At 43.9% G+C, this 23,539-nt stretch overlaps 1 protein-coding gene across 2 annotated transcripts in view; it reads right to left on the bottom strand.

Annotated features, from left to right (window-relative positions):
• Nucleotides 1-23,539, bottom strand: part of Matn2 (matrilin 2) — a 138,026-nt gene that overhangs the window by 31,425 nt on the left and 83,062 nt on the right. For both annotated transcript variants that reach the window (XM_021183581.2, XM_021183580.3), the window contains exons 6-8: nucleotides 16,544-16,666; nucleotides 5,798-5,920; nucleotides 2,125-2,247 (exon numbers count right to left, since the gene is read on the bottom strand). In XM_021183581.2, coding sequence (XP_021039240.1) covers nucleotides 2,125-2,247; nucleotides 5,798-5,920; nucleotides 16,544-16,666 — 369 coding nt within the window. The remainder of the gene's footprint in view (nucleotides 1-2,124; nucleotides 2,248-5,797; nucleotides 5,921-16,543; nucleotides 16,667-23,539) is intronic.

Genomic DNA, 23,539 nt, shown 5'->3' on the forward strand with positions numbered 1-23,539 from the left:
CCTTCAAAACCAGTATCACCTGGGTGATTCTTAAACATTACCAAGTCCAATTACAACACAAGGTACAACCTTGGCTATCTATCTCTGGAACATAGCTTCTTTGTGCTTTCAGAAAACACTTCCTAGATGCTAGTCTCTTCTTAATCACTACTAATTTCTTAGCTCCAGCTAACCAGCACCACTTGTCCCAGTAGTCTTTTCTATTCTTGACTATAAAGCCAGAGCCACATGCTCAAAGCTGCCAAGTTCTGCTGCTTGCTGTGGCTGGAACATGGCCTCCTTATTGTACTGCCAGCTTTTTCTTTTTCAACTTCCTCATTGCCTAAGCTTGGCTGTCCTGGAACTTGCTCTGTAGATTGACTTTGAACTCAAGAGTCTTAGACTTGGTCTTCTGAATGCTGGGATTAAAGGTGTGTGCCACCACAGCTGTACTTAAGCTTCTTTTTACTAGGAACTTTTTCTGTACTAGGCTGGCCATGAACTCAGAGATCTGCTTGTCTTTGTCTCCTGGGATTAAAGGAGTATACCATCATGCCTGAACCTAAGCGTTTCATTATAGATCTTAATCAAGTTGAAAACTGAGAATAGTTATCACAACCCATCCCTTGTCAATTTGACACACAATCACATCTCCTTATGTCCAAATGAAAACACTAACCAGGTCATAATAACACCTAACGTGATATAACCCTCCCTCGTACAACTGCAAATATATAAGTTTAGCTGGGTGGGATCTTGCTTGGAGGTCACTACTTCCTTAATTCCATTTAATATCCTTGAACACAGGGTTTAGCTTTATTCTACTTCCTGGTACCCCTTTTACTCTTTGAACCACATTTTGTATTTTTCCTTTCTAAGCTGGCTATACTTGATCAAAATGTTCTTCATGAAAGTAAACCAGATGACAGAGTCTATACTGGACTTTTTTTGAGATTTCCTTTGTCAATGCAATAAATATAAATGTCTTTACCTTAGCCTCAGGCAGACTGTTTGGATAAAGGCAAAAAGCAGCAACATTCTTCACCAAAACATCATAAGAATGATCTCCAGAGTTCAAATCACCTCAATACCAATGTCTTCCATAGTCCTACTAGAATGGCCTATTAAGTCCTTCTTAAAGAATTCCATGGCATTCCAAATCCAAAGTCCCCAAAGCCACATTTCTCCAAACAAGAACATGGTCAGGCCTATCACAGCAATAACACAGTCCCTGGTACCAATTTCTGTCTTAGTTTGGATTTCCACTGTTGTGAAGAAACACCATACCAAGGCAACTTTTATAAAGGACAACATTTAATTTGACTGGTTTAGTTTCACCATGGCAGGAAGCTTGGCAGCATCCAGGCAGACAGGGTTCTGGAAGAGCTGAGAGAGCTACATCTTGATCAGGATGGTCAGGCAGTCAGGAAAATACTGGCTTCCAGACAGTTAGAAGGAGGTTCTCAAAGCCCATGTCCAAAGTGACACACTTCCTCTAACAAGGCTACACTTCCTAATAGTGCCATTCCATGGGCCAAGCATATTCAAACCACCACAAACCCTACACATTTATTTATTTCCATCCCCACCCCCCATCTTGTTCTCTTCTAATTTTTTGAGATGACAGTTTTGAACTCACCGTCCTCTGCCTCAGCCTCCTGAGTGCTGAGACTGTTAAGAATACACCACTGTACTTAGCATATATTAACTCTCTTTAAATTTTGTTTAGATTTATGTACTTTATGTGTATCAGAATCTTGCCTGTATGTATATGTGTGTGTATGTATGTATGTATGTATGTATGTATGTGTATACCTGGTATCCATAGAGATCAGAGAGTGTTGAATCCCCTGAACTGGTGTTACAGTTATGAGCCACTGGGTGGGTGCTGGGAACAGAATCTGGGTCTTCTACAAGAGCAACAAGTGCTCTTAACCACTGATCCATCTCTCTAGCCCCCATATGGATTCTCTTGATCATTACAACTCAACGTTTGGAGTGGGTAGTGCTAACAGTGACACTTGATGGCTTGTAAATTGCAGGAAACTCAGAATCTCTGGAAGGGTATGGATGCTAATGATCCCAAAGGATGGTGAATGGTTGGTCTCCACTCCATCGGCACCCACACCCCTGGGGCACACTCACGGCTGCAGGTCTTGCCATTGGGGTCCAGATTGTAGCCTTGACGGCAGCGGCAGTAGTGACCCTCCTCTGTGTTCACACACTCATGCTCACAGCCTGGTTTGTTCAGTGCACAGTAGTTGATCCCTAAGGAGAGAAAGACCCCCCATTCAGACTGTATGAGCACACACTCATGCTCACAGCCTGGTTTGTTCAGTGCACAGTAGTTGATCCCTAAGGAGAGAAAGACCCCCCATTCAGACTGTATGAGGCTATTTGGGTGGGCTCCAGGGTTCCCACAGTTCCTGGAAAGAGCTGCTGAACACTGCTTGCTGAGGCAAGCTGGGAATTATCATTCAGTCAGTCATTTGCCAGCTAAGGGCCAGGCCCTAAGCTAGATGTACCAATGTAAATGTGAACACTACCAAGGCCTGGCCTTCATGGGTTTGCACTCTGGAGACACAGCAAAAAAGAATCAGGACTGTTAGACACCAAAGATGCCAAGAAATAAGGTGAGGTTATTGATGCCTTCTGTGTACTGCAATGCTGGTTAGACCATAAACTGAGGAGCAGTATAAAGGGTGAGGAATGGATGTAACTTCATTTAGTAGGATCTGGTATGCCAAAGACACATGCCAGAATTGTCACATAATGTCCTTGATGTATATCAATTCGTGAAGAGTTCAAGGCGACTCAAGAAGAGTTCAACGTGACTCAAGTCACGATACCAAATGACTCAGGAAAGAAATTCCAGAAAAAACACAAAGGTTAAAAATGTTGAAGCAGAGTGTCTAAACTCCTCACTAAGGAAATGCAGGTCTAGAGCAATAAAAATAGTCTCTTCGAGTGATGTAGCTGATGTGGATGGCAGTTCCTAGACTGATCCTCAGACTAACTAACTGGGAAATTCACACTGGCTTTTAAGGATGTTATTCCAGCTATGATGAGCTCCAATGTGAGTATGAGAATCCAGAATCTCACAGCCCACATCTGGGTCACAATGCAATTGCTCAGCCTCAGACCCTGATGGCATTCCAGGCTTTGCACCACTACCTTCATGATGAATGTCTGCAACTGACAATGGCACTCTCCAGCAGGAGATGAGGAAGAAGGCAGAGACCTGGCCAGGAGTCTTCCCTCCGGCATGACGCTGCCTCAAAGTATCTTCCTCAGTTTAATCAGATGCTACTGAATTCATTTGAAACAGATTTTTTTTATTAGATTTGAAAATCACCACCAGCCTCCTGTTACATGTAAATGGCCCCGTGTTCTAAGGCTCAGAACATTTTTGAGATCTCAGGCTCCTAATTATAAACCTCAGATTTTAAGCCAATTCCTTTGCTTCCCTCTGCATAGAATGCTCTAGAGAGGCCATGAGCACTTCCTCCCACTCCCAGCCGCCTGCCGCAATCCAGGACTGAATGCAGGCATTAATGGTATCTCTAACAGACAGATCCCAGAGGTCCAGGCCTGGGCTCACAGCAAAGATGACAGAAAATATAATGAGGGGGAAAGGTAGGAGGAGGGAGAGAAGGAGAAGAAGGAGGGAGGAGGGAGGAGGAGGGGGGAGGGGGGAGGAGGAGGAGAAGGAAGAGAAAGAGGAGGAGGAAGACTTATAGATGGGCCAATAAAGTCACCAGATCTTAGGAAAAATCTGGTTTTTTTTTTTCCTGGTTATAAAAGCAGGGCACCTGGCTGCAGAGGAAATGGAGCTGTCACTATCAAACATATGCAGATGAGTGTTAGGGACTCTGGCAGGGGCCACAGCCTAGCAAAGGATCCATTTGGGGTCCTTAAGTGGGTCTCCCACCCTGTTCTCTCAGCACATCTCCCTTGATGATCTGTGCAATGGCTGCCTGAGAGGCCTCTCCTCTTTAGGAGCCCCCAGCAGTGTGTGGAAGGAGGGGTATAAGCCAAGGGAATCTTAGAGGACTGGCAAGATATGCAGAATCTCAAGCAAAGTCTCCATCAGGGGCTACATACCTGATTTGTTTCCATTCTCTACCCCATTAGTAACACAGGAAGCATGATATCATAATGCCTATTTGTGCTGAACCAGATCTAATTATCTCCTAAGACCCCTCATCCACTAATAGGAGTCCACTGGCAACCGATTTCTTACAGTGCAGTCAGCCCCACACACATTCATCCCTACGAAAAGGTGTCAGCAGAGCAGAAGAGAGCAGCTAAGCCATGAAGCTGGCCATCCAAAATACTGTTAGGTGTGTGTGTTCTAATGGAAATACTCCACCTCCTTGTCTTCACAGTTTGAATCTCTTCATTCAAGTTCTCGTTTAATACTTGACTGTTTCAAGGGTTTGTATCCAGGCTTGGTGGTGGAAATTTTAAGAGAGACTCAGTTTCAAAATATGGGTTCTGTAACCACACAAAGTTTAATATTTTTTTTAGAAAGAGTATGGGACTTAGTCTGTGCCATAAGCAGAATGGAACTTGTCTAGATTCAGTTCCACATATGACCCACAAAGAAGTGCATGGTACAGTCTTGCCATGTAGCACATGATGGCTAGGAAGAAGTAGCAGGTGCAGTACACAGGGAGACATCCTAGCATGTATTGTAGTGCATACCTGAGAACCCAGCCCTCAGAGATTAAAGGAAGATAGGTGCAATGTTGAGACCAGCCTGTACCACATAGCCAGAGTCTGTCTTAAAACAAGCCACACAACAAATAACAGCAAGAGAGGGAGGGAGGGAGGGAGGGAAGGAAGGAGGGAGGGAGAGAGAGGGGTAGGGGCAGAGGGAGGGAGAGAGGGAGGGAAGGAGAAAGGAAGAAAATACATATACCACTAATCAGAAATTCCAGTGAATTCTACAAATGCCATGGTGAGGAAATCACAAACAAGGATCAGGAAATTCCATTTATACTGTAATTTCTCCAGGATGACGTATCTCAGAGCAGCTCCATCACTCATTCCTTCATATATAATCTATTCCACAAGTCTGTACTCAACCCACATCAGCTAAGCACTCTGAGTCGCTGAGGATTCCATGATGTAAAAAGGCAAGTACCTTTTCCTGGTAGGACTTCCACTCTGGTGTCCTTCAGGAACAGTCTGGTGTGTGTGTGTCTATGTGTGTATGTATGTATGTTTGTGTATGTATGCACGCATGTATCTGCAGATACTAGGGAATGTAGCCTAGAGGTCTGGTTTGGAGTAGATGCCTCTCAGTATTTCAGGTGATAGGCATCTGAGTCACATGGACTTCCTCATCCCCTTCCTGCTGATGCTCTGTTGCCTTTGAGAGCCGCTGCAGTGGCCAAGTGCATTACCCTCCTTCTTCCTTCCTACCAAAGAGAACAGAACCTTAATGTCCCCACACTCAGAGGTCATCAAGTGTTCCCTATGTAAGACTTGAAGAAACCAGCTCCTTTGATGTCACATCTGTATGCCCAGCCTTTTTTCTCCCTTAAGGTTCCACAAGCCCTTTGTAGGGGCACCCTCATTTCAAGGAGCAGCTTCCGTATGGACTGAGTTGCTAAGCAAATCTCATGACCAGATTCCGTCTATTCATTCTCTAGAAAAATGTCCCACAAAAGGTTCTGCTGACACAAAAGGAAAATAAGAGCAGAATGATGTTAATAAACACAAACATCCATTACAAATACAAGATGCTAAAGGTCTGCCAAGAAGGGAAAACAGAGAGGAACATTTGGAAGAATGGGCCAGGGATACTTACTTCGGCAAGTTTTCCTGTCTGGATTTAGCATGAAGCCTTTCAGGCAGCGGCAGAGAGCAGATGTCTGGGCATTGACACACTCATGCTGACATCCGTGATTTGAAGAGGCACAATAGTCTATCTCTGGAAAGAAAGCAAGGTTCTGGGAATCATGAATAAGTCAATATGGCTAGCCATGAAAGCCGAGGGTTCTCAGGCTCCATTTTCCCCAAGGATATAAAATACAGAACTTACAATTTTGACCCAGAAGAGCCTCTTCAAAAAGCCATTTCCACATCTAGATATTATGTCTTCATCTCAAAGATCTTTCTGACATTTGATTTTGAATTGGCACGGGCAGCCTGCTTCTGCATTCTCTCACAGAAGTTCCCTTCTGCTCCTTCCTGCAGCAAGCGTGAGACTTCCTTCCCTTCCCTGGTTGTTCAGAGAGGACCCGGCCTGGCACCAGAATATTGCTATCTGATTCCAGAGAGGCACCCCCTAACGACCCCCTCCCCTCCGAGGAGCCACAGATGCCAGCTTGAGAATAGAGAAATGGCAACCTCCCTCGCCTCGTGTTGTTGAGGCTGGCACTCTCACTGATAAATGGCTAAGCACTTCCCAGGTGTAGCTTGGGAAAGAAACAAAAAACCAAACATCCTTGGGGGGATTAGGCCCCACTTTTTGATAAAAGGAGGGTAATCAGGGGTCACAGGCAGCTGTGACTAGTCATAAAAACACACTAGTTCTTGACAGCACCATAAAGTTACTCCTCATGTCAGAAGAGTTCCCCTCAATCCTGCCTTGCCACCTGAACAAAAGATATGGTGTTTGAAAAATGACTTGCCTTGTCACCTCCCCTGTCACCCTAAAATCCAAAGAATCCCTGACTATTCTGTATAAAAATGCTAAGCCTTTTAGGCTTGAGGTTGCACTTTTCTCCTGCACAGAGGGAAGGTTCACCATCCGAGTCTGACTCAAATTAATAAATAAACTCTTTTATTTCTTTACATCAGGCCCAGCGGTTCTTAGAGCTCTCCTGGGGGTCCCATGGAATTGCTGACACAACATTTGGGGGCTCATCTGAATGGTATTCCCCAGCAGATCTCTGGAATCTGCAGTCCGGAGAGTCTAAAGTCAGCGCACCAGTGTGGTGAAAGTCAGTGTTTCTGTATTGTTCATTGTTCATGTCTGTTCTTTCTGGCCATATTTTGGCATCAGAAAAAGTCTCGAGGTAACAGTGCAAGTGGAAAGAAGTGGCTAAAGCAGATGTGCTGGGCAGTCACGGCTGTAAGGGGCAGGAAGATGTTCCTGACCCCGGGTCCAGGGTGGATGAGGTTCCTGACCATCGGTTGGAAGTGCTAAGGGAGAGACCTCCAGCAATCTGCTTCCATATCCACCTCACTTCTACTTTCCGAGGTGAGAGTCTGTGAGTCCTAGTGCTTGGATTTACTTTTGTTTCTAGTCACGATGTGGCTATTTCGTGCATATGGTTTTGTCAGTGGTGTTTCTGGTAGTGTTTAGTCTCATGTTATACTGGATGGTGATGGATGCAATGGGACAGGTTAACTCTCATTCTCTTCCCTCCCACCCTCTTAACATTGTTTTAGCTCACTTTAAGGAAGTGAAAACCAGAGCTCACAATCTCTTGTTGGACGTGAGCAAGAAGAAAATGCACACGTATTGCAGCTCCGAGTGGCCTACCTTCAGAGTAAGATGGCCACTAGAGGGGACTTTCTATCTCTCCACGGTGCTAGTGGTGGAAGACAAAGTATTCCAGAAGGTTCAGGGACATCCAGAAAAGTCCCCTACATTGTAGTCTGGAAAGCTTTGGTTGCCAACCCACTACCTTGGGTGAAATCATTCCTATTGCCTCTTACCAAAGATACTTAACCTTCAGGAATCATGCCCACTCTGATGGCAGAAGACCAAAGCAGCAAGTCTCCAAGTCTTCAAAGCCCCTCTATCCCATTTTACAGGACAGTACGCCAGAAGAAGTCATTTCCCCATTGCCTTCCACTCAGGCACCAGCTCTGACAAAGGCAGTGGCCCCTGCTTTGGCTGAGACCCCGCCTCCCCCTGTGTTCCTGCACATGGACTTGTGCAGGTGCTTCTGCTCCCTGCGTTTCCACCCATGCAGGCAGGACCGGCGCAGGTATATTCACTCCCGGAGTTTCCACTTGTGCCCCTGCACAGGGGACCTGCACAGGGGACCTGCCCAGGCACTTCCATCACCAGCGTTTCCGCCCGAGGGGATTCCTGCAGCAGAGCCAGTGGTCCCTACATTGGCTCTACTCCTGCCCATGTATCCCCCCAGAAGGAGCGCCCCAGGTTCCAATAGTGTCCACCTTGGAGATGGAGGGAGGTCCAGCCCACAGGAGTAGAAGCAGGCATGCCAAGACACCGCCCCAGGCTGTAGCACCAGAGGCAGATTCCACTATCTTACCCCTGAGAGGGATAGGCCCAATTGATGAACAGGGAAACAAACCCCATCAGTATTGGCCTTTTGCTAAGGCTAATCTTTACAATTGGAGAAGAGAGTATGCTAGGTTCTTTGACAACCCTAAAGAGCTCATTAGACTCTTAGACACCATCCTTTTTACCCATCAGCCCACTTGGGATGATTGTCAGCAATTGTTGCAGATTCTCTTTACAACAGAGGAGAAAGAATGCATCATCCTGGAGGCTGGGAAGAATGTTCCAGGTGCCTACGGCACTCCAACTCAGAATCAAGCCGAGATTGATGAGGGTTTCCCTCTCAGGAGACCAGCTTGGGATTATAACATGGGGACAGGTAAGGAGCGTCTTCAAGTCTATTGCCAGTCTCTAGTGGCAGGTCTCAGGGCAACTGCCAAGTGATCCCGAATCTGGCTAAAGTTTATGATGACAGGCAGAGAGATAATGAGAGCCCTGCAGAGTTCCTCGAGAGGATTATGGATGCTTTCCACCGTTATACACACTTAGATCCTGAGGAAACAGAGAATTCTAACACAGTGGTGCTGACATTTATAAATCAGTCAGCCAGAACATTGGAAGAAAGCTACAGAAACTAGAAAGACTAGGGGGAAATTCATTGAGAGATTTAGTAGAGGTTGAGAAGAAAGTGTTCCATAACAGGGAATCTAAAGATAAGACAGGGAAGATATTACACAGAGATCTAGCCAGATTCCTGCTAGCCAATGGTAACCCAGAGAGAGGAAGCACCAGCTCTGGAACATTGCAGAAGGGAGAGAACCTAGAGAAGACCCCTGGCCAGAGCCTGGAGGAGGACGCCTACCAGCCTTGGGTAAGAACCAATGTGCCTATTGTAAAGAGAAAGGACACTGGGTCAGAGAATGCCCAAAGAAAAAGCCCTAAAACAAGACTATCGTCACTGAGGAAGAGGAAGACTGAGGGAGTCAGGGCTTGGACCCCCTCCCTGAGCCCTGGGTAGCCCTTATAATGGAGGGGGGAGCCTCTAGACTTCCTGGTAGATACTGGAGTCCAACATTCAGTGCTTGGAAAGGCTGAAGGGTCATTGTATAATAAAAAATCCTGGTTCCAGGGATCCATAGGTGCCAAACAATATTCAGGGACTACCCAAAGGACAGTGGACTTGGGAATGAGATGGGTATCTGTACTGGCTATTTTTGTGTCAACTTGACACAGCTGAGTTATCACAGAGAAAGGAGCTTCAGTTGAGGAAATGCCTCCATGAGATCCAACTGTAAGGCATTTTCTCAATTTGTGATCAAGGGGGAAAGGCCCCTTGTGGGTGGGACCATCCCTGGGCTGGTAGTCTTGGGTTCTATAAGGGAGCAGGCTGAGCAAGCCAGGGGAGGCAAGCCAGTAAAGAACATCCCTCCATGGCCTCTGCATCAGCTCCTGCTTTCTGACCTGTTTGAATTCCAGTCCTGACTTCCTTTGGTGATGAACAGCAGCATGGAAGTATAAGCCGAATAAACCCTTTCCTTCCCAACTTGCTTCTTGGTCATGATGTTTGTGCAGGAATAGAAACCCTGACTAAGACAGTATCTCACTTCTTTATAGTGATACTTGAATGCCCATACCCCTTATTGGGGAGAGATCTACTAGCCTAAATGAGAGCCCAGATTCATTTTGGCCCTGGGAAAATCTGGCTAATGGACTAGAACGGCAAACCAGTCCAGGTGCTGACACTTGACCTGGCCTCTGAGACTGAGTCTAGACTGTACGAGTCACCAGCCACCCCCCCCCTCCCCAAAAGACCTGGATGCCTGGCTGGCAGAGTTTCCCAAGGCTTGGTCAGAGACTGGAGACACGGGGCTGGTAAAACATAGACCCCCTGTATTTGTAGAGCATAAGCCAGGAGCAGACCAAGTATGGGTCTGCCAATATCCCATGTCCTAAGAAGCATGGAAGGGGATCATTCCCAATATCTGGAACTGATGGTGCTATCCCAGGCCCTTATTATGGAGAAAGGACTGGCTGTCAAAATCTGTATGGATAGCCAGTATGCATTTGTAACTGCTCATGTATATGGAGTTATATACCAGAAGAGAGGACTCCTAACTGCAGAAGGAAAAACTATCAAAAACAAAGATGAAATTCTACAATGACTTGAAGCCCTCTGGCTGCCAAAGAGAGTGGCAATCACACTGTCCAGGCCATCAGAAAGGAATAACGGCAGTGGCTAGAGGTAACAACTTGGCCGCCAAAGCCACCAAAGAGGAAACAGCTGCTTCCATGTTAGGTGTGACTCTACCAGAACCATCAAACCCCAACCTGCCGGAATGCCCAATCTATATGGAAGAAGAGATCAAATGGGCCAAGAGTCAGCCCATGAGCCGGTGTTCAGAGGTCTGGTGGCAGACGGCAGAAGGTAAGCTAATACTACCCACCTCTCTGGCAAGATCCATCCTCAGGAAAATCTATAGAGTCACCAACATGGGAGTGAGATGGATGGCTGATGCAGTGAGACAATCTAAAGTGACTTTCAGAGACATGCAAAATACTATTGAGAATATAGTGTCAAGCTGAAAAGCTTGCCATTTAACCAACACCCACAACACTGCCAAACATCCAGGCTCTCATCTTTGAGGTAAGAGACTAGGGGACTACTAGAAAGTTGATTTTACAGAAATCAAACGGGGAAAGTATGGCTACAAGTACTTACTGGTGTTCGTGGATACCTTCTCCGGATGGAAAGAGGTATTTCCAACAAAGACTGAAACTGCAGAGATAGTGGCTAAGGAGTTGCTAGAAGATATCATATGATAGGGTCAGACAATGGGCTAGCATTTGTGTCCAAGGTAAGCCAGGATGTAGCAAGATTTATTGGGGCAGATTGGAAATTACATTGTGCATACTGACTCCAAAGTTCAGTTCAGGCAGAAAAGGTGAAGCTAACATTAAAAGAGACCTTGACCAAATTAGCCATGGAAACTGGCAGGGACTAGGTGACATTCCTTTCCTTTGTCCTGTATCGGGTGAGGAATTCTCCTAACTAGATGGGATTAACCCCCTTTGAAATCATGTATTACCTGCTCCTATTGTACCTAACCTTCAGTCAACAGCTATTGCAGAATTAGAAGATGATGAGCATGAACAGGTTTGGCCTAAATTGAGTGCCCTCTATGAAGCAGACCCTGTTCTGGAACCACACAAGTTTCAACCTGGAGACTGGGTCTACATGAAGAGATTTAGCCAGAATGTGTTGGAGCCCCGGTGGAAAGAACAGTACGTCATTTTGCTGACCATGCCAACAGCTGTTAAAGTGGATGGGATCACTGCCTGGGTGCACTGCACCCACATGAGACCAGCTAATCCCCTCTCCCCAGAAGATTGCCTGAATTCACAGTCGTCGCTGGAAGGGAAAGTTCATAGGGGCACCAGTCCTTTCAAGCTAAAATTAACCCAGTCTGAAGTTTGATGGTTTTACTAGCAGTGTGTACTGCTGTCCCCCAGCCTACACCTCCATTCAGAGGCCAGAAACCCACACCAGCCTTATGACTTGGCTTGGACAATCGAGAATCCTGAGACTGGTTACTGTAGATTTTGACAAACCCTAAACCTGTATGAAGAGGCCCTGTACCAGGCAAACCTGCACCAACACCAGTCCTCACTCAGACTGGCAGCTCTGTTCCCCCAGTCCCCAGCCTCTCCCCCACCCCCCAGCAGGGGTCCCCAGCTCTGGAATCTTTCCTGACTCACACATAGCTGGTAGACCCACTCTGGTCGAGCTAACCACTTCTTGCTGTTATGCTATAATGCTAGTCCCCCTTTTTATGAAGGTGTCAGATTCATATCCAGATATGATGAGTCTGAGAAGGACACTGCATGCAGATGATCCCAGGGAGGCTCAGCCTTAACCCTTTAGACCATATCAGGACAGGGCACCTACCTAGGGAAAGTTCTCTTCTCACATCAGCACCTCTGCAATCAAACAATCCCCATTGTTCATTCCAAATGGGTTATCTCTCCCGCACATCTTGCTGACTTTGTTTAGTGTGGCTAGTATGTGGATGATTTCAGGGCTGACCATTTAGTATTAGATAACCAAGGGCTATTCGCTGGGGAAGATCTGTTCTCCCACCCTGGGCATCCATGAGTTGCCCGTAGCTCTTTGTCTATGGATGAGACAGCAGAAGATTCTCACATCTATTGCTGTGGTCTGTTCAGGTCTTTCTTAGGCAGTTTTGTTGTTGTTTGTTTATTCATTGCTTCCCCACCACTTTTTTTGGTTTGTTTTTGTTTTTGTTTTTTGTTTTTCAGAGACAGGATTTCTCTGGAATTTACCCTGTAGATCAGGCAAACCTTGAACTTACAGAGATCTGTTTGTCTCTGACTCAATACCGCCCAGCAAAAAGAGGTGTGTTCCCGAGCTTAAACTCATATCATCAGGGTCTTGTTCAAGCACTGACCCATTTCAATGGTCTCTCTTTTAATATTGTACACACATGGATATGTTTTTGTAGTTTTAGGATCATACAACATAGCATTAAATCAGGAGCATTTTAGCATATCACTTGCATGTATAAAACATTTTAATGTCTGTATAATATTCTGTACATTACTTGGTTTAATCTGTTAAACAGGTTTTGTAATAGGCTTTTCAAATCTGTATGCATAAATTCTTGTGCTTTTATGTTTTTAGATTTGAAAAAGAATGGCCCCCAGAGGTTCATATAATTGAATGCTTAGTTGTTAGGGAATAGAACTGTTTGAGAAGGATTAGAAAGACTAAGTGGTATGGCTTTGTTGGAGTAGGTGTGGCCTTGTTGGAGGAGGTGTGGCCTTGTTGGAGGAGGTGTATCACTGGGACATAGGCATTGCCTTGTCTCACAGTTCCCGCTCTAAGGTGTTAGGACTGAGAGGTAAGCCATGTGTCTATAGCTATATGTAGTACACAGTAGCTACTTAACAAATACGGTAGAATGGATAAATGATTATTATTACTACTCCTAATAGAGTAATACCTAGTGGCTATGTTGTGTGTCTGGATGTCTGTGCACCATAAGCATGCCTGATGCTCTTGGAGTCCAGAAGAGGGTGTTGGATGCTATAGAACTGGAGTTACAAACAGTTGTGAATTACCATGTGGGTGTAGTAATCAAATCGGGATCCTCTGGGAAAACAGGCAGTGTTCCCAACAGCTGAGTCATCTCTCCAGCCCCACAGTAGCAAATTTGATGATATATATATATATATATATATATATATATATATATATGTATATGATTTGTTCTAAAAGAGGGGACTGCTGAGCCATCTCTCCAACCCAGAAAAAAATGCATCTTTAAATAGATCTATAGAGACTGAAATGTAATGAGTTGATTTTTAAAAAAATAATTTACTAATTTTTTGGAAGTGTGTAGGAACTGGAATTTTTTTCCCAGCATGAGAGCGATGGCCAGGTAGCTGGGACTGTGATGCCTCAAAGCTACTAACAAGGCCTGGTGCTGCTGGATTTGTCCCTTGTGTCACAATCCTTGCCACTTGCTTCTCAGCTCTTTCTTGTCCTGCTGGAGACAGGGACACCACAGTGTTGTATCTGTACAAGCTGGCTTTCTCTTTACTTCCTGCACCATTTTTTAAATACTTGAAACATCTCTTTTCTCTTGTCAGCCTTTCCATCTGGCTCCTGCCCATCCCCAAGGATGGTGGGAAGGTGGCCTTTCTAGGGGGCAGTTCATCCTAGTGCTGTTGGCCTGAATCCCACAGCTTTCCCAGCATTCCCCTCTGCCCACGCATTGGGCTGGCCAGCTTCAAGGCTTGCCTTTAACATGGCCTGAAGATAGCTGAGCTGCTGGCTCCATGCCTTTCTGGTGAGACCTCCCAGCTGGAAGGGCCCTTCCCTGACTCCCAGCCAAACTCCTCCCAGGGCTCTACACTGCAGCTTCTACTTCCAGATCTGACCGAGAAGCTCTGACCTTGTCTGTACTACTCTCATGTTTGGAATAGGATTTAGTAATAGGGAATGTGCTGAGGGACAGTATGGAGGATGAGATCAGACAGATGTGTTTTCCTCCATTCCTTTGACCATGGGACCATGCTTCCACCTCCTCTAGTCCAGGTTATCTCCATCACACCATGAACCCTGGGTCACATGTGTCCTGGTGTTGTGACTAAACTACTCTGTGTGGTAGGACTTGTGTTCCCACTAACTTTCAACAGAAGTCTTGAGTTTTTATGTATCAAGGCACATGGTACATGCTCATTAATACTAAAATCTTTGTGGCTAGTGTTATCTTTGTGTTAGTGTATATGTGTTCATGTGTGCACAAGCATGTACACATGTGTGGAGGGCAGAGGTCAGCATTGGGAATATACTTCAATTGTTCTCCATCTGAATCTTTTGAGATCAGATCTTTCTCTGAGCCTGAAGTTTACCTATTTGTCTAGACTTGTTGGCCAGTGGGCCCCAGGGAACCTCCTGTTTATACCTCTTCAGTTGTGTTTCTTTTCACATGGGGTGCCAGAGACTCAAATCTCCTTGCTGGCACAGCAGTCACCTTACCAACTGTGTGATGTGCCCAGATCCCAGCATCATCTTTTGTGAAAATGTAACTAGCACTAGCAATTTGATAAATCATTTCTATAAATGATCTTCTTTAGTCTTTAAGATAACAGACTGAATTATCCTTAAGTGTTATCACCTCCTGTTTCAGTTGAGGACATTGTGGCATAAGGTTTGCCCAAGATTGCCCACAGGGTCTCCCTTTGATCAGGAATGCTGATTCATCAGCCCAGTGACCACAGTTCCCAGCCACAAATGGCAGCCTGACTTGTTTTCTTGTTCAGAATGTGGTTTCTTATGGGTGTGGTGGGGCTAGGTAGACAGCATCTTGATGAGAACTGCTCAAGTTTTGTATAGAAAGGAGGGGAGACTGGGAGCAGAGCAGCCTATTAAACCACTCATTCCTTCCAAAAGCAAACAAACAGCTGTACACGAGCTATGTACTGGGCATGGAGGGCTAAACACCCTATCCTAGTCCAGCTCTGGACTAAGCTGCTCCTATCTTAGCACTTTTTTTCTTCTTTCAGCAGCCTCTCTTCCCTGCTTTGTGTGATAAATGATGGCTTACTTTAAAATCCAGCCAAGATCTGTCCTCATCCCAGGACTTCACCTCCTTTGTTTTTACTGGCTCATGTTTGGGCTCCAGTAACATATGTTTTCGATGTAATATGTCCTGTCTCCAGCTCTAGGGTTTTAAGCTGTTAATAGTTAGGGATTGGAGAATAGGAAATAGAAAGAATGCCTTTGAAAACACACATAGTAGTACATGCAGGATATACCTTTGAAAGGTGGAAAGTACACCAACTTTTATAAAGTTAAATCCTATTTTCTCATTGATATACATTGCAGATATGCCTTATTTTATTTTTAATTGTTATTTGATCTTATGAAAATATCACTGGGCCCTGATATTTCATAAGTAGGCATTCCTCAAGTGACACTCCCACACTATCACAGGATAATAATCTATCCACAGAAGTTCCAAAATTGGGCTGGAGAGATGGCTCAGCAGTGAAGAGCACTGACTGCTCTTCTGGAGGTCCTGAGTTCAATTCCCAGCAACCACATGGTGGCTCACAATCATCTGTAATGAGATCTGATGCCCTCTTCTGGTGTGTCTGATGACAGCTATAGTGTACTCACATACATGAAATAAATAAATCTTAAAAAAAAAAGAAGTTCCAAAATTGTGTCCCCCTGCACATTTATATTTAAAAGAGTACTCCTGGCATCTTTTATAAAACTGGTGATCACCTTTAGTGTATAGATTTTTCTGTTCCAATTTTAGAAGTTTAAGTTTAGTTCAATATTTATGCATATAGTTAAAATCAAACTAAACAGTTTACAGAAAACTTGAGCAGTCCTCAGCAAGATGCCATCCACCTATCCCCACCCCACCCTCAAGAAACCACATTCAGTTCCTTCTGGCTCAGCGATTTTCTGGTCCTCATACGGAGTCAGAGCTGGATCCCACAAACCACAGAGCTTAAGTGAAAATGTTCTTCAGGCCCTGTTATGATGATAGGCACAGCCACACTGAGGCAGCATGTGGGATGCTGATTTGGTTGTTAGCATGTTTGTCTCTAACAAAAGATGCCATCACCAAAAACTGTGGAGATATTGAGACCAAGTAAGCCATAACCTTAGGACTATACAGAAAGGCTGACACAGGAGGAATAGGAACAGATTTTCATGACTTAACATGGGCTAATCCATGTGCAGGAAGGTCTACGTCCACAGTGCCCACCACAATAGCACTGTGTGTGCATGTGCATGTGCGTGTAACTTACTTGAGCATGTTTTCTTATCTCTGTTAAGAGCAAATCCCTCGTGGCACCGGCACAGGTAGGAACTTTCAGCATTTACACACTCGTGTTCACATCCATGATTTTCTGAGGCACAGTAGTCCACAGCTGAAGAAAACAACACACATTTAGGATACGAAGAAGGGTGCAGAAGAATGTCAGAATACCTATAACAAAAATAATTAGAGCTAATATGGTCCCATCCTCCACCCCCCCAAAACAATATGGATAAATAAACATGCAACATCCCCCTAAAAAATAATGAATCTAGATCAGGCTTTCATTCTGGAATATAAAACATATATGGACAAGTATATTTAAAAAGCAAAGAAAAGCCAATCAAAATTATTACAAGGCACATCTATTGAACTGGGGAAAATGGAGATCAGATAAAACTTAGTGGCAGCTGTTAGTATAGCTAACGATAGTGCACTTATCTTGCACTCAAGAGGCTCTAAGACCATAAAAACAACAAAGGAATGAAAACTCAAAGCAGTAAGTCAGCACAAACAATTATATAAATCATGAATAGCAGTAAGAATCATTATGGAAGCAATCTGATAATTTAAATTTGCAAATCTAATTCTAGAAAATAACGAGTGGGAAATTATTTATATACAGTAAGATATTTATAGTAGCATCATCCATAGTGATCAAATATGTTTGAAAATGAGATAAGAACTTATAATAAGGGTAAATTATTTAGTGATTCATGAGAAAACATACGGGATTATATATACCTCATTAGTTCCATATATATATTCACCGAATATATACTATGAATCAGGCCCTGTTTTAGATGTTAGAGACAGAGTAAATAACAAACAAGACCCACACAGTCTCAAAGTGCTAACATTGGTGGTGGTATCAGACCAAAGTCATTAAATAGCATCATCCATTAGAAGATGGAGAATGTTCTAGAGGAAATCAAGGTGAGTAGGACCTGTCGGGGAAGGAGGCTGGGATATGACAGAGGTGGTCTGGAAAGGATTCTCTAAAAAGGTAATTGAGCAGTATTGAATTAAGTACCAGTTATAAGGACATCTGGAGTGTCCCAGGTAAGTGGAAAGGTCAGGAGGTGGAGTCACATGTACTGTGCTACAGAACTAGCAAAAGAGACCAATGCAGAGCAGGAAGAGAGGTGCAAGTGGTGTGGTTAAAAGAGACATGTGGGCTTCAAGGACTTAACATTCTATAGATCTCAGAACAGGTGTCCATGGCTTTATGTGGAAACAGTCTTACAGAGGTAATAAGGGTAACATGAAGACAATTCAGTATGCCTGATGAAAAGGAGTAAGTAGGGGTGGTTCTGATGTTAAGATCCTGTTCCCCAATTTATTTATTTATTTATTTATTTATTTATTTATTATTTATTTATTTATTTTTATTAGGTATTTTCTTCATTTACATTTCCAGTGCTATCCCAAAAGTCCCCCATACCCTCCCCCCCCACTCCCCTCCCCACCACTCCCACTTCTTGGCCCTGGCATTCCCCTGTACTGAGGCATATAAAGTTTGCAAGACCAATGGGCCTCTCTTCCCAATGATAGCTGACTAGGCCATCTTCTGATACATATGCAGCTAGAGACACAAGCTCTGGGGGTACTGGTTAGTTCATATTGTTGTTCCACCTATAGGGTTGCAGACCCCTTTAGCTCCTTGGGTACTTTCTCTAGCTCCTCCATTGGAGGACCTGTGATCCATCCAACAGCTGACTGTGAGCATCCACTTCTGTGTTTGCTAGGCCCCGGCATAGCCTCACAAGAGACAGCTATATCTGGGTCCTTTCAGCAAAATCTTGCTAGTGTATGCAATGGTGTCAGCATTTGGAGGCTGATTATGGGATAGATTCCCTGGGTATGGCAGTCTCTAGATGGTCCATCCTTTCATCTCAGCTCCAAACTTTGTCTCTGTAACTCCCCCCAATTGGTTCTTGATCTGTCAGTAAAGAAGCCATGGAACAATTGCTGGATGGAAAGGATAGACAGGACTTCTGGATCTCTGGAAGCAAGCAGGGAGATGCAAGGCAAGGAGAGGAGAGTTCTCCATCCTTATGTGGGAGAAAAGTTGACCAGCCATGTGAGATCTCAAAACAGAGTGGCTACACATGTCACTCTTACAGGTGGGTGGTCAGGAGTGTTTGGCAGGGACTAGATGTAATTGAGCAACTAAAGTTTAGGGCAGGTGGGAAGTATGGCAATAAGGGCATGCTAGCCTTGAGAGTTTAATAATGCCCAGCAATTGCACCAAGAAGGCAAGTTGAAAATGAACATCTGTGTGTGTCTGTGTGTGTGTGTGTGTGTGTGTGTGTGTGTGTGTCATTTATCTGTGGATTCAAGGGAAGTGGGGTGAGGGCTCATAGCAGTCTATTCCAGGAGCTTGGCAGGGTAGCAAAAGTCACACACAACAAGAATAGCCAGGAAGATGAGGAGCAGGCAAATATACTAGCCATGCACAAGGACCTAAGTCCAACTCCTGGATCCTGTATAGAAAGATAGACAATAGTAGATCACATCTGTAACTCAGCACTGCTATGGTGAGACAGGAGGTGGAGACAGAATGGTTGGAAGCTGAGAGCCTGGAGTACAAAGAGATCTTGCCTTACAAAATGGAAGATGGGAATTTACTCCCCCAAATTGTCCTCTGACTTTCACATGAATGCTGCAGCACTAACTTGCACAGGCATGAGCACATGGGTGCACATGCGTACACACATATACACACACCACAGATACCACACATACCACATCACATCAATCCCCACAACACACCATATACATCACACACACATACCACACACACATACCACACCATACCACACACACACACACATCACACACACACCCATTCCCCTCTGCCCTCTTTCTCCACATGCTCCCTCTCTCTGCTTTTCTCTGTCTTTACTACCCTCTCACTTCCCTCCCCATGCATACCCTGAATAAGTTCTATTCTATACTATACCATCATGTGGCTGGTCCCTCAGGGGGAAGGGATGCCTCAGCATGGGCCTGTAGAGGGACCTACTTCCCCCACACCTGACTGCACATCCACCAAACATATTCCTCCTCTCTATCTTTTTATAAAACATAACACACATACACCATACACACACACACCACACATACACACAAGCACACACCAAACACACATATATACACTAAACACACACCACACACACACAAACACACACACACACCACATCTCACACACACGCACACACACACACACACACTTTTTCTTTTTGTTAAGGAAGGCATCATGTGAAGATTATTAGACTTCAGGGCTGCAAATTAGTATCATAAATTAAGAAGGGGCAGGAAGACCTGTGTTGTGTGCATGGCCTTGCTGGCATCTTGGTTCAGGTTTCTAGTTTCCTATATTTTTGACATTGCTGTTGCTTTAAGTTCCCCAAATTTAGAACACTTTGGTAGATAGCCCTAGGACCAATCCCTGGGTGTTAAACGTGGGGCCAATGGGATTCCTGCTGAATTAGATATAAATCCAGAGAAAAGTATCAAGATCAACTCCAAACATTTGGACAGAACCGTAGGAAGGATGGCTCGACCAAGAACTAAGATAGAGATGGTTTGAAGATTGTGGCAGGAGACCCACACTACCATCTGGAGCATCAAGGGGGCATTAGCATTATAGTTGTGATGGCTTCATTGCTCATAGACATACAAAGTTTGGTGAAAAAACATTAGATCTCAGGCAGGCAAGACAGCTCAGAATAAAGACACTGTGCCATCCTGACAAACTGAGTCAGACTCCTAAGAACCCATGAAGGGGTGGAAGGAGAGAACCAGTTACACAGATGTCCTGTGGCTCCACATGTGTGTGGTACGTGCACTACCCCATCCCAGAAATAACCAATGATAAAGTTTTAAAAAGCAGGTCTCAAAACTGTATATGTGTAGTGATTATATCCTTTTCCTAAAGTAGAGCCCACAAATGGGAAGTAAGAATTACTGTTAAATTCAAGTGGTAGGATTAGATAGATAAATATATCAAATATACGTTTGATGCATGCATACTTTTTGTTGTGGTTTCTGTACTAAAGGCTGAACCCAGAGCCTGTGCATATGAGGCAAGCGCTCTATCACTGTGCTGTGCACTCCATTGGCTTTTGCAGTTCCTTACAAGCAAAATCATGCCTGGATGAGACAGTAGTGCATCCAACACAGTAACTGAAGGATGCAGAGGGGAAGCCAAGACCTTAAAGAGCAACAGCCTGTGTTATGTGCTTTCTGAGTGAATCAAGCTTCAGTCGGAAGCAAAGCTTTTAAAACATCACCTCTGTAAGTAGTTCTAATAGCCCCTAGTATCTGTGACTTCAATACATAGCACTTGACTTTCAAGTCCTATGATATTTCTGGTGCTACATAGACAAGGGTCAGATTACTATATCACAAAGAACTCAGATTCTTCACCTCTTTTGAACTTCTCTCATCCCTTGTTTGGAAGCTATGGAAGAAGCTATATAAGATAACATTCTACATAAGCAGCTTTTTTTTATTATTAGATATTTTCTTTATATACATTTCAAATTTCAAATGCTATCCCGAAAGTTCCCTATACCCTCCCCCTGCCCTGCTCCCCTACCCACCCATTCCTGCTTCTTGGCCCTGGCGTTCCCTTCTACTGGGGCATATAAAGTTTGCAATACCAAGGGTCCTCTCTTCCCATTGATGGCCGACTAGACCATCTTCTGCTACATATGCAGCTAGAGACACAAGCTCTGGGGGTACTGGTTAGTTCATATTGTTGTTCCACCTATAGGGTTGCACACCCCTTCAGCTCCTTGGGTGCTTTCTCTAGCTTCTCCATTGAGGGCCCTGTGTTCCATCTTATATGTCCATCTTATGGACAAATGGATGTATCTGGAGGATATCATCTTTAGTGAGATAACTCAATCACAAAAGAAGTCATTAGATATGCATTCACTGATAAGTGGATATTAGCCCAGAAACATAGAACACCCAAGATACAATTTGCAAAACACAAGAAAATCAAGAAGAGGGAAGACCAATGGGTGGATACTTCGTTCCTCCTTAGAATAGGGAACAAAATAACCATGAAAGGAGTCATAAGCAGCTTTTAAAGCTGAACACAATTCTTGATAAATCAAAGCTCTCCTTCCCTTTAGGGCCTCTGGGACTTTATGTGACTGAGGTAGCTGGAGTCCCTGCATACTAGACTATCTGTGCATATCTCACCTTGGCTGAGATGTGTGCTTATAGAGCAGCTGTGGTGGGACACCTGTGCTCTTGAACACCCTCAATCTTCCGCTGACCACATGGTATGTCTATAAGGCATAAGTTCTCAAGTTGTGGTCTGTGAACTGTTCACATCAACAATCATTTGAAAATTTACCTACAATATCAATTCTCTGGTCCTGCCCTAGACAAGTGGGATCAGAATTTCTGGTTATGGGAACCTGGAATCTGTGTCAACAAGTCCCTAGGGGATTCTAGTGTATGATAAATTTAATAGTCTCTGTTAAATTGTAACAACATACTATACATGACATTTGTACATGATCTTCTAATTAACTATAATAATGACAAATAAGTATAAGCACTCAGAATTTTTCTTAAAAATAAAAATTAAGTTAATAGCTTTGGAGAAACTTGAGGCTTGGTACCAATTAAAGTTACTCTGAGAACAATAATTTTTATGGTATTATAAATATAAAAGATGGAATATTTTTTATTAATTTCAAAAGGATTCTGACCCTAGATTATTTTACAGAATTTTTCATATCCTGTGCCAACTTAAAGAATGCCAAACTGGAAAAATCCCAGATAATATGTCACAGGAATGATGTATACAATAAAGATGTTAAATAACATTTTTTCAAATAAGCCTATTTAATGTTTTGAAACTACTACTAAATATAACTTTTATTAAATGTATACTTGTTTTTAATGAAAACAATTAAGATATGTTTGTGTACATAGGTGAGATGTTTAGGAATGGAGCTGTCTGTTTTGAGGTTTATGGCAGGGACAGGGTCTCTTAGTGTGTAGACCAAGCTGGCCTGGAATTTGTAGCAATGTTTCTTAAGTGCTTGGATTACAATTGTATATAACCATGCCCTACCAGCTGAACTCATAGTTTTCAGGACATCCCTTTTTTATGGTATTTTCCATTCCTCAGCCAGCTACAGGCCACTGTCATAGATGAGATTCTCTCGGGCTGATTCTCAGGCTGCTTTGTCCTCTGTGTACACACCTGTCTGAACTAAAGAAGGGCTGAATTCAGTGACTGAAATAACTGAGACCCTGGTCTATACAATTTCAATGTTTTAATGCTGTCATTGACTCAGTATCAGGCCACTTAGGGGTGGTGGTCCAGGCCACCAATCAGCAGTTGTACATGAAGAAACCCATTTCCAGTCATGTGAACCTCAGAGTTTTAGGATCCAGAAAGTTCTAGTGCACTCATCTTGATCTTTCTTTACCAAGTTTTTTGGATTTGTTGCATAACTTCCTGAGTTCCAAACTTGTACTTTTGAAAAGAAAGGCCAAGGTTATGGGCAGATGTCTGGAGTTGACCACTCTCCTTATTCACTCCAACAAAATCCCTTCCGTTATCTCTGCCTGGAGTCCCTGTGTGCACCTTCAAAGATGAGAAGAATACTGTAACTCCCTGGCCATCATTCCTTGTCCAGGTGTATAGATCACAGAGGGCTAATGTCCAAGAGTCAGAAATGAGCCTTGCTGAATCTAGTCTCTGCTCAATGTGTGAGAAACCACTCCGCTGTCTTCAGACATAAACAGTACTTTAGTGCAGTGACAAAGACTAAGGTGGATTTGTCATGATATTTTATCACAGCAACAGAGAAATAACTAGTGCACATACCTTAGAGACATCCTTAAATGTAGTCACCCATAGAAAGCAGTCACAAAGGAAATACAAGCATCTAATTGAGATCAAGTGCCTAACCACTAGACATTGAAATGGTGGTAGATTATCTGA

This window comes from Mus caroli, unplaced genomic scaffold, assembly GCF_978045245.1.
Source record: "Mus caroli unplaced genomic scaffold, Mus_caroli_1 scaffold_16, whole genome shotgun sequence".
Lineage (NCBI taxonomy): Eukaryota > Metazoa > Chordata > Mammalia > Rodentia > Muridae > Mus > Mus caroli.